Source organism: Oncorhynchus mykiss, chromosome 4 (assembly GCF_057628025.1).
Source record: "Oncorhynchus mykiss isolate SJ-2025 chromosome 4, ASM5762802v1, whole genome shotgun sequence".
NCBI lineage: Eukaryota > Metazoa > Chordata > Actinopteri > Salmoniformes > Salmonidae > Oncorhynchus > Oncorhynchus mykiss.
In genome coordinates, this window is record NC_143025.1 from 30,094,941 (window position 1) to 30,106,994 (window position 12,054).

The window sequence follows — 12,054 nt, forward strand, 5'->3', positions numbered from 1 at the left end:
TTCAGGGGCCTCCTTAGGCCCAGTTCAGGGGCCTCCTTAGGCCCAGTTCAGGGGCCTCCTTAGGCCCAGTTCAGGGGCCTCCTTAGGCCCAGTTCAGGGGCCTCCTTAGGCCCAGTTCAGGGGCCTCCTTAGGCCCAGTTCACGGGCCTCCTTAGGCCCAGTTCACGGGCCTCCTTAGGCCCAGTTCAGGGGCCTCCTTAGGCCCAGTTCAGGGGCCTCCTTAGGCCCAGCTCAGGGGCCTCCTTAGGCCCAGCTCAGGGGCCTCCTTAGGCCCAGCCCAGGGAGAGTATAAGACCACTCCTCTCTATGTTAATCTCACATACTCACCCTACTTCTCTCTCTTTTCTGAGAGCCAACTGCCATGGAACCAATTGGTCCTCTGACCCATTTCCTCCTCCTGACCAATCAGCCACAGAGGAATGTGCCTCCCAACTCTGTTTCTGTACTGCACTGACTCCCATATGACAGTCTGCCTCTAAAGGCACTACATTTCCTGCATAGATTGAGTTTAATTAAAAAAAAATGTTTTATGGTGATTACAGGCAAAGTGGTGTGGGGAAGTCCTGTACACTGATTAACCATTAAACACTGCCAAGAGTAATGATCCCCATCTGTAAGGGCCATAGCCAAGTCATCCCGCATGTATCCATTCACAAATAGACCCATCCATCCGCCTTCTACCACTGTTCCTAATTTTCCAGTCATTCCACAGAGAGAAGCCTGCCAGGCCTAAAAGAGGGAGCAGGTGGGAGTATTTATAGATCAGTATGTTTGGGGACACACCTGGTGAGAAGCAGTCCTCTTAGACGGGCGTCACCCTCTTCACCTTCGGGCCCATGTGGAAAATTTAAATTGTAACTAAGCGAGCGTGTCGCCAGGCTGTGGCGGTGGATCCTGCCAATATCAGTAATACATCCCCCCCTGCCTCCCTCTTCCTCCCCCCTGGTTGGCGGGCGAGTGCTGCGCCTTGACAACGAGCCAGTCACATCAAACAGGCGGGAAATGGAGCTCTGAATTTGGAAGAGCTCTTTGATCGTTAAGTTACCAGACCCGTTCCCTTACCTTCCTTTCTTTTTTCATTGTTTCTTTTTTGAACTCCATACGTTTATTTGCCTTCTTTCTTTTATCGGCCATTAAAATGAATGACTTCCTGCGCTGAGTGTTCTGGCTGCCACGGGCTGACTGGCTGCTCTCAGTCCAATTGTTAGACGTTATTTGTTCTCATTTTATCCGTGACGTGTGTTTGCCTGAAGTTTTCCATATGTGTAGTAGAATGTGAGAGCCACTACTCCGCCACATGTGGTGTCAACCAGAGGTTAGAGGGTTGAGCTGAACATTAGGACTACGTGGCCTACTACTAGGCCGTCGGACACTACTCCAGCCATCAAGGGCCCCAGTCCTGTTCTTACCGTCTCCATGGAACACTATACTGTAGCAATTATTCTGCTGTAATGTCCATCCAGGTTCAAAATAGATACACTGCTGTATGATCAAGAGATGTGGACGAAAACTCCAATCAGATACACAGGACTACAAATGTGTTTCTCCTAGAGTGGACTGAGTGTATACGCTTCTGGTTTGTGTAGGTTTGTGTGTGTGTGTGTGTGTGAAGGATGTGACCTCGCATGACGTTCTCTGTTCTCCCCTACCAGTGGACGCTCTGGAGGCTATGATGGTCGCTCAGCTCCACCGTACCCCCCCTTCCCTCCAGGTAGGCCTCTCCTAGAGTACAGAGTGGAAATTATAGAGGATGTCACATTCACATCTTGCAGTTTGTACAGGTAACTTCCGAAATGATGGAAATACTTGATTAAATGAGGGATACAAAGTATATTGAAAGCAGGTGCTGCCACACAGGTGTGGTTCCTGAGATTAAGCAATTAACATCCCATCATGCTTAGGGTCATGTAAATAAATACTAGGCTGGCTATTGTTTTGCCTAACATGGCTATCTCCACATAGGAGGAGGAGGATGATGATGATGATGATAAACGATGTAAGTCAAATGCCATGGCCAGGTCAGTCACCAGATCTCAACCCAATTGAACACTTATGGGAGATTCTGGAGCACTGCCTGAAGCAGCGTTTTTCCACCACCTTCAACAAAACACCAAATTATGGAATTTTATCTTGACCTTCAAGTCACTAATGGAAGGGATGTGAAGGTCAATACATGTGCCAGGGATGCCTCTGGAGCTTAGGGATGTAATGGGACATTTGTGGGCTATTTCACTGGAGGAACCAACTCTGTCATTCACACCATTTCCTGCTTCCGCTGACATTTTTGGAACATGTAAAATTAGGATATTTCTTTCTGAAGAAATTTGACCCTTCAACTGGTGTGTTTTAATCAAAGCCTCACACATTTTGAGCTGTGTGTACGGTGTAAGAGAAGGGCTCTGAAAAAGTTTTGCCATGTAGATTTTTTTTCTCCAGAAAAGTCTAACAATTAACACAACTTTGGTTTGTTCTGTTTCCCTCCTCAGCAACTGTCCTAAATATGCTGTTTGAGTTAGAGCCACAAACATGCTAATCTTTCTAAAAAATCCTGTTATGAGAGATTATTTGTTTTGGTGAAGCACTGCACTCTGAAGTTACATTGTTCATTTATTGAGCTGTCATTTCGATTTTTCTTTGCAGAAAGTTGAATACAATGGCTCAATAGCTATCCTCATAAGTCAGTCTGTAATTTTGGGGAGGGAAAGCTGAACACTCATGTGTAGTGTAAAAATATAACTGTGTCTCCTCCAATCAGATGACTGACCTGCTTTTTCTCCTCAGGTGTGTACCCTCCTCCTCCCCCGGGTAGCGCAGCAGCCTCCTGGGCCGGGGTATTCGACAGTGCCAAGGCCTGGGAGTACTACGCGCAGCGGGACAACGAGCGAGAGCGCCACAAGGAAAGAGACCGAACCAGAGAACGTGGACACGAGAAAGAAAGAGAAAGGGAGAGAGAGCACAACCCTTCCTCCCAGGTCGTCAACAGGTGATAACCTGAGCAGTAGATGGAGGTTTTATCTTAGTATGGCCAGTAAGACTCTTGGAAAAAACATAATAAGAATGCAACATGAACTGTTGTTATTATACAATACACTATATATATATACAAAAGTATGTAGACACCCCTTCAAATTAGTGGATTGGGTTATTTCAGCCACACCCGTTGCTGACACTTGTATAAAATCGAGCACACCACCATGCACTCTCCATAGACAAACATTGGCAGTAGAATGGCCTTACTGAAGAGCTCAGTGACTTTCAACGTGGCACCGTCATAGGATGCTACCTTTCTAACAAGACAGTTCATCAAATTTATGCTCTGCTATAGCTGCCCCGGTCAACTGTAAGTGTTGTGAAGTGGCAACATCTAGGGGCAACAACGGCTGAGCCGTGAAATCGTTGGCCACACATGGCCCTCTCTCTCTCTCATCCTCCCACCACACACTCAATTGACTCCACTGTTGGGCAGACGGGCCTGGGCTGATCCAGTGCTGCCAGCTGTGGTACTGGATGTTGCTGCTGGGTGCATATCTACAGCCCAGCCTGGCCTCCCCTCACACACATGTGCAGCAGGCGGAGAGAGAGAGAAAAAAAAAATAATCTGAGAGGAGAAGGAAACAGGACAGAATAGATAGGAGAGCAACACTGCAGTCCTTCAGACTAGAGCGGTTTAATGGTTGCCAGGTGGTATTATTAGGAAAGTGGAGGCAGGGGTGGGGACGTCTACTGACTCTGCCACTCGGGTTGGAGTTGGGTAGTAGGTGAAACCCCTGGTTGTCTGCTCTACAGCTGTTGCAACAGGGGATGGAATAGAGCTGAGAAATAACTATTATAAGACACACTGTCTGGTGCAGAGGGGCCAACGAGGAATGTGGAGAGATCACAACACATTCAGTCAGTGAAGGAGCTGCAGAGGGCAAGATGCACACAGTTCAGATGCTAAATTTATGGCTGGCACGGTTAAGAGCTTTGCTTGACGTACCGATTTGGTTTCATACAACTGCTCTCAACACTGCAGCAGACGTACTTGTTGGTTTTGGGTTGACTTCAGGCATAACAGTGACCTGTTACAGAAGTCCTCCACCTGAGAATCAGAGGCCATGATTGTGCGTGTGGTAGAGGAGCAACCTTTATTTGCATGCAATTAACATACACTAAGTGTACAAATCATTAGGAACACCCGCTATTTCCATAACATAGACTGACCAGGTGAATCCAGGTGAAAGCTATGATCCCTTATTGATGTCACTTGTTAAATGCACTTCAATCATTCTAGATGAAGGGGAGGAGAACGGTTAAAAAAGGTTTTTTTAAGCCTTGAGACAATTGAGACATGGATTATGTATGTGTGCCATTCTGAAGGTGATTGGGCTTGACAAACGATTGAAGTGCCTTTGAACAGGATATGGTAGTAGGTGCCAGGCAGACCGGTTTGAGTATCTCATGAACTGCAACGCTGCTGGGTTTTTTATGCTCAACAGTTTCCCTGGTGTATCAAATCAAATGTATTTATATAGCCCTTCGTACATCAGCTGATATCTCAAAGTGCTGTACAGAAACCCAGCCTAAAACCCCAAACAGCAAGCAATGTAGGTGTTGAAGCACGTTGGCTAGGAAAAACTCCCTAGAAAGGCCAAAACCTAGGAAGAAACATAGAGAGGAACCAGGCTATGAGGGGTGGCCAGTCCTCTTCTGGCTGTGCTAGGTGGAGATTATAACAGAACATGGCCAAGATGTTCAAATGTTCATAAATGACCAGCATGGTCAAATAATAGGTCTGGGACAGGTAGCACATCTGGTGAACAGGTCAGGATTCCATAGCCGCAGGCAGAACAGTTGAAACTGGAGCAGCAGCACGGCCAGGTGGACTGGGGACAGCAAGGAGTCATCATGCCAGGTAGTCCTGAGGCATGGTCCTAGGGCTCACGTCCTCCGAGAGAGAAAAAGAAAGCCCCCACACCACTAGAGGGATATCTTCAACCACCAACTTACCATCCCGAGACAAGGCTGAGTATAGCCCACAAAGATCTCCGCCACGGCACAACCCAAGGGGGGGCGCCAACCCAGACAGGAAGATCACATCAGTGACTCAACCCACTCAAGTGACGCAAGAATGGTCCACCACCCAAAGGACATCCATCCAGCCAACTTGACATAACTATGGGAAGCATTGGAGTCAACATGGACCAACATCCTTGTGGAACGCTTTCGACAGCTTGTAGAGACCATGGCTCAACAAATTGAGGCTGTTTTGAGGACAAAAGGGGGTGCAACTCAATATTAGGAAGGTGTTCCTAATGTTTTGTACACTCAGTGTATATTAACATGCGTTACCATTTCTCCCGACAGTGGAAGAACTGCTCTGGCACTCTGTGGGAAACAAAGACGTGCTTCACCCGCACCGTGCCGAAAGAGCGGCAGAGGCTGCCCAACTACCTTCAAAGTCAAACAAGGCAATCTATTGTTTCAGACGGCACTCTATCGCCGTTCTTCCATAGAGAAAGTGACATATTTTTTTTGTTTAGTGCAGCGATAGAGCACTGTTTGAACGTGCTCTGCTCTACTGCCCTACAGTCTGAGTCTACCATCCACACACGTTCACATTTTCAGTGCTCTACTCACCTGCCCTACATTTCCACAGCACACAGTGGGGTTGACCAGTAGCCAGATGTCTCATTAATTTATATTAACTCAGATAAATGCCAAGTTTGATACACACGTCCTGCCTCTTGCTCACCCACTCCTTCTCATGCCCATAATACTGTGCAGCTTACCAACCCTCCCTCTCACTGTGCCTACTTGACAGAATCCCTACACATTCACAGTCTCCGTCCTAAACACGCTGTGACTAGTGATGTTCATCATCTAGTGTCTTTCTGTCGCAACTCTCTGCTGCAGAGGATCATATGGGGGAGAGCTGTGTTTCGTGTCATATGAGGGAAGAGGGGCTGTGAGGCTGTAACGTAACCGCAGGAGGGGAGGAGGAAGTCAGGGAGGGCCAGCCATGTGTGTGACAGACCCACTGGAACAGACAGAACTGCTCTTAAAGCCACTGTGGTTCTGTTCTGGTCCCCATGGGTAGCTCCTGTTTCCCTGTCTCCCTCCCAGGGTGGTCACGCCTCCAGTGTGTGTGCACCCGCGCCACATTCTGATCACATGGCATGATGCATGTTGGGTACATGGAGGTGTGCCGATGGTATCTATTTTGAGTAGTGAGTGATATATTTTGTGTGTGTTGGCAGCAGAGGCTCATACCTTCTGGCCTATGGCCACCCTGGTTGCATAGTGGTGTCAGTGGTCTATGTTCTGTCTGCAGGCTGCTCTTTAAGGGCTCTACTTAGCACCACTGATGGGCGCCAGCTTCTGGCACGACCACCAGCCAGGCATGTTTTGGAGTTAGCACCTAGGTTAACACTAGCTAATGCAACACAGAACTGTCAGGCTCACCTCCTAAAGACACCGACCACTCACATTTTACACTCACTAGCACATTTTCTCTGTCTCTTCTGCCCGGTGCAGACAACCCTGGGCGGCTGGTTTGCCATTTGGTGAACACTTGTCCTCTGAATGTGATCTCATCCCTGTAGCTCATTATGGAGGGGCTGGGTTTGTCCTCTCTCCAGCTGGCATGACAACACACACACACAGGGATTGTATTAGTGTTCTGAGTGTTTATAATAGTAATCAATATGTATAAGTTACACACACTTTCTCTTTCTGACACATCTACACAGGTGGCTTGTATCAGTTCAGTGTTAATGGAGACTGTATTTGGAAACACATTCTTGTTCCCCAGGCTTACAGTGACACCGCTCATTCTCACTCATGCATTTGTTCCTGTATTAAACCTGCACTAGGAAGCACTCACTTATTCATTCACAGTTACAGTGACTCTGTGAAGTGGGTATAAGTGTGTTAGTGCTAACAACTGTGGAAGACTGTAAACAGGCCTTCAGGTCTGCACTCCCACTGGTAATAGAATAACTGCCAGTGCCCAAATATTTAATGAGTCCTTTAACCTTAGCTCGCTCTCTCTCTGGTAGAACGCCCTTCTTGCCTTGCCTCTCGGATCGTTCACAGCCCCCCTGGGTTGGGGACAGAAGCACCAGCTCATCAGCAAACGGTAGACATTTAACTTCAGATTCTAGTAGGGTGAGGCAGGGTGCTGCAGACTGTTCTAGTGCCCTCGCCAATTCTTTCTTGCTCTCTATCTCTCTCTCTGGCAAGTCGTTTTTTTAATATGTCAGCTAGAGTTGGCAAACTTTTCCCCTTGTTCAACGCACCTCTGGTTTGGCATTAATCACCCTCACTACTAGCTATAGATTGGAACGTAAGGTAATGTGATTTAACCCAAAAATGTTGGACCATTATACTGGTAGTTACAGGTGTGGCAATAGAAAATGTTGGTAGAAATGTTTCAACTATCCTGGTATTGGGGATACTATCTTCGTCCTCGCTTCTCGTAAAATGTCTGTATTCAGTTGCAGTGGGTCCATTTGAATATAGAAAATGCTCCGTTATTAAAATACACAGCTCAAAAAAATAAAGGGAACACTAAAATAACACATCCTAGATCTGAATGAATGAAAAATTCTTATTAAATAATACTTTCTTTACATAGTTGAATGTGCTGACAACAAAATCACACAAAAATGATCAATGGAAATCAAATGTATCAACCCATGGAGGTCTGGATTTGGAGTCACACTCAAAATTAAAGTGGAAAACCACACTACAGGCTGATCCAACTTTGATGTAATGTCCTTAAAACAAGTCAAAATGAGGCTCAGTAGTGTGTGTGGCCTCCACGTGCCTGTATGACCTCCCTACAATGCCTGGGCATGCTCCTGATGAGGTGGTGGATGGTCTCCTGAGGGATCTCCTCCCAGACCTGGACTAAAGCATCCGCCAACTCCTGGACAGTCTGTGGTGCAACGTGGCGTTGGTGGATGGAGCGAGACATGATGTCCCAGATGTGCTCAATTGGATTCAGATCTAGGGAACGGGCGGGCCAGTCCATAGCATCAATGCCTTCCTCTTGCACGAACTGCTGACACACTCCAGCCACATGAGGTCTAGCTAGCATTGTCTTGCATTAGGAAGAACCCAGGGCCAACCGCACCAGCATATGGTCTCACAAGGGGTCTGAGGATCTCATCTCGGTACCTAATGGCAGTCAGGCTACCTCTGGCGAGCACATGGAGGGCTGTGCGGCCCCCCAAAGAAATGCCACCCCACACCATGACTGACCCACCGCCAAACGGGTCATGCTGGAGGATGTTGCAGGCAGCAGAACGTTCTCCATGGCGTCTCCAGACTCTGTCACGTCTGTCACATGTGCTCAGTGTGAACCTGCTTTCATCTGTGAAGAGCACAGGGCGCCAGTGGCGAATTTGCCAATCTTGGTGTTCTCTGGCAAATGCCAAACCTCCTGCACGGTGTTGGGCTGTAAGCACAACCCCCACCTGTGGACATCGGGCCCTCATACCACCCCCATGGAGTCTGTTTCTGACCGTTTGAGCAGACACATGCACATTTGTGGCCTGCTGGAGGTCATTTTGCAGGGCTCTGGCAATGCTCCTCCTTGCACAAAGGCAGAGGTAGTGGTCCTGCTGCTGGGTTGTTGACCTTCTACAGCCTCCTCCACGTCTCCTGATGCACTGGCCTGTCTCCTGGTAGCGCCTCCATGCTCTGGACACTACGCTGACAGACACAGCAAACCTTTTTGCCACAGCTCGCATTGATGTGCCATCCTGGATGAGCAGCACTACCTGAGCCACTTGTGTGGGTTGTAGACTCCGTCTCATGCTACCACTAGAGTGAAAGCACCACCAGCATTCAAAAGTGACCAAAACGTCAGCCAGGAAGCATAGGAACTGAAAAGTGGTCTGTGGTCACCACCTGCAGAACCACTCCTTTATTGGGGGTGTCTTGCTAATTGCCTAGAATTTCCACCTGTTGTCTATTCCATTTGCACAACAGCATGTGAAATTTATTGTCAATCAGTGTTGCTTCCTAAGTGGACAGTTTGATTTCACAGAAGTGTGATTGACTTGGAGTTACATTGTGTTGTTTAAGTGTTCCCTTTTATTTTTTTGAGCAGTGTAAATCCCTATTTTGGTCCATGAGGTAATCCAACTGGTCCACCCCAAAGTGCCACATGTTATAATGACAGACGACTGTCTCGATCAATGAGAGAAGACTTGAGATTAACAAGATGTAGGTGTACATATTGTTGGATTACTTCATGGAACAAAACATGTATTTATTTTAATAACGGAGCATTTTGTAAATTCAACCGGTCTTCCTGCAAATGGACATGAACATTTTGAGACTCCCGTCCATGAATCGAGGACAAAGATTGTATCCCCAATACTTACTACTTTAGTAAGATAGATACTATCCACTGCAGTGCTGTCTTACATTGGTATTTGGACACGGCCAGTATCTCATTGAAAAGTGTTTCTTGTTCTCTTTGCCTTCGTCAGCGCTTTAAACAAAATACACGTTACATGTTTGGGATGCTCTGGATCAACGTGTACCACAGTGTGTTCCGGAACTTCGCACAGCCATTGAAGAGAAGTGGGACAACGTTCCACAGGCCACAATCAACAGCCTGATCAACTCTATGCGAAGGAGATGTCGCACTGCATGAGACAAATGCTGGTCTCACCAGATACTGAAGGATTTTCTGATCCACACCCCTACCTTTTTTTAAAACTGTCTGTGACCAACAGATGCGTGTCTGTATTCCCAGTCATGTGAAATCCATAGGTTAGGGCCTAATGAATTTATTTCAATCTTTGTTGCATGTTGCGTTATATGTTTTTGTTCAGTGTATTTATCAAGAGTTTTCATCTATTTTCTGTAGCAGTCTATTTGCCACCACAAATCGATACTGGCACTAAGACCACACTCAAAGAGCAGTATAGGGCCATAAGCAAACAAGAACATGCACATCCAGAGGCAGCATTTCTTGTGGCCGGTGATTTTAATGCAGGGAAACTGAAATCCGTTTGACAATTCTTACCAGCATGTCACCTCTGCAACTAGTGGCCACAACATTTTTTTTAATCACTTTTACGCCACACACAGAAACGCATACAAGGTGTTTCCCTCCCTTTGGCAAATCAGACCATTACTCTATCCTCTTAATTCCTGCTTTTAAGCTAAAACTAAAACCCAGGAAGTACCAGTGACACGCTCAATACTGAGGTGGTCCGATGAAGCGGATGCTTATACAAAAGTATGTGGACACCCTTCTAATTACTGGATTCGGCTATTTAAGCCACTCTCGTTGCTGACAGGTGTAAAAATATCGAGCACACAGCCATGCAATCTCCATAGTGTTCCAACTTTCCAACAAGGCTCAGTTCATCTATTTGCCCAGCTAGAGCTGCCCCGGTCAACGGTTTGATTTTGTGGAGTGGAACATCTAGAATCAACAACGGCTCAGCCGCGAAGTGGTAGGCCACACAAGCTCACAAAACGGGACCGCCGAGTGCTGAAGGGCAGCTATCCACTGCAACCCCGTCTTCACACGTTCCTACTACGTAGTCCTATGGACTGAAAGTTCCTTGCTGTAGTCTATTTTGAAATCCAATACATGTGTATTCTCTTCTCTGTAGTCATTATTATAGAAACAACCACTTGTGCTCTGTGAGATTTCAGCCCTTTAGCACAGGGATTTTCAAACTGGGTTCTGAAGGGGGCGTAACATGCTGACCAAACCGCATGCGTGAGCGTTGCAAGATATATGTACAGTCAGGTGCTAAAATAGAGCTTGGTTCTATTTGTGGCGCTTAATACGCTGTAAGTCCCGCCTCTCCCATCTCCTCATTGGTTTTTAGGAGCATAGACCCACGTGGGTGATTGAAAGATGAACTGAGGTCCACACTCCAGTCCAGTTGGTGGTGTAATTCACCTTAAAGTTGGTTGCCAACCGCCCTATAAAGTCCAAAGAAGAAGAAGCCTGAAGGAGGAGAGATTACTAGAAACAAATTCGGTTGACCCTTTTATCTGTGGATTAATTGTCAGAGTAGAGGACCTTGTGCATTTCAGGTAAAATAACCCAATGTTTATATCCCAGGACAAATTAGCTAGCTAAATTGCTTTAAATGTTTAATGCTTTTCAGCTTGTCCTAAAATTAATATAGTTGTTTCAGAATTTGTTTTGATATTTCAACCTGAACGTCCTGATATTTCAACATGCACACGCGGACGCATGCGCTCGAGCAGTCTGGTCTGGGGATCAGCAGAAATTGTGAGATTATGTTTGTTTTTTTTACCCCCCACAAATCTCCACAAAAAAATAAATATTGGTTTTATTATAATATGCAAATAGATGTTGCACTTGCCTCTCCCACTCTGTAAACCAGTGGTAGTCATTGCGTGGCTCACGAGTCGCATGTAGCTTTCAGGAACTTCATTGCAGTTTCGTTTTTTATTTTTAGGGGTCCTCGGCCAGGGGCTAAATCATATTTTGGGGTCCTTGATAGGGCTGGGCGATATGGACAAAATATCATATCACAATATTTTTGATGGTATTTTATGTTTTTAAATAACACACGCTCTAAATATGTTTGAATAGTTCGTTTTCCTAGGGTGGCAACACAAAATTTATAAGTGATTTCAAGGGGGCTTTCTCAATTTATACTGTTCTATTCAACTCCAAACGAAACACATTTTGAGCATTTTCATCAATTTATGCATTTCCTGCACTTTTATTATAATTTCCACACTGTGCTACGCAGCATGATATGGGCAAAAAAATATAGGCCTAGTTAATTGGTGAACTGTTGGAATCTTGGTAATATAATGATTATTGTAATTCTATAGTGGGTAGCACATTGAATAAATTGTTGTCTGACATGACAATGAATGAATAAACCAGGGAGGAATTATTAACAGGGTAGGAAGCAAAGTGTTGGTCAGTGTTTCCAGGTGACCCTTATTTAATGTTACATGTTTTCTTACTACATGCAGCTAGCTTACATATTCATCCTTTGCCTATTCCTCTCTGATAAGCATGTTTGTGCAACTGTATCTTATCTAGGC

General features: G+C 46.0%; 1 protein-coding gene across 6 annotated transcripts in view; it reads left to right on the plus strand.

Annotated features, from left to right (window-relative positions):
* Nucleotides 1-12,054, plus strand: part of fip1l1a (FIP1 like 1a (S. cerevisiae)) — a 45,529-nt gene that overhangs the window by 29,008 nt on the left and 4,467 nt on the right. For 4 of the 6 annotated variants that reach the window (XM_021599403.3, XM_090231828.1, XM_021599402.3 and 1 more), the window contains 2 exons: nt 1,653-1,711; nt 2,782-2,983. The exons of the other annotated variants lie outside the window; for them this stretch is intronic. In XM_021599403.3, coding sequence (XP_021455078.1) covers nt 1,653-1,711; nt 2,782-2,983 — 261 coding nt within the window. The remainder of the gene's footprint in view (nt 1-1,652; nt 1,712-2,781; nt 2,984-12,054) is intronic. 6 annotated transcript variants of the gene reach the window in all.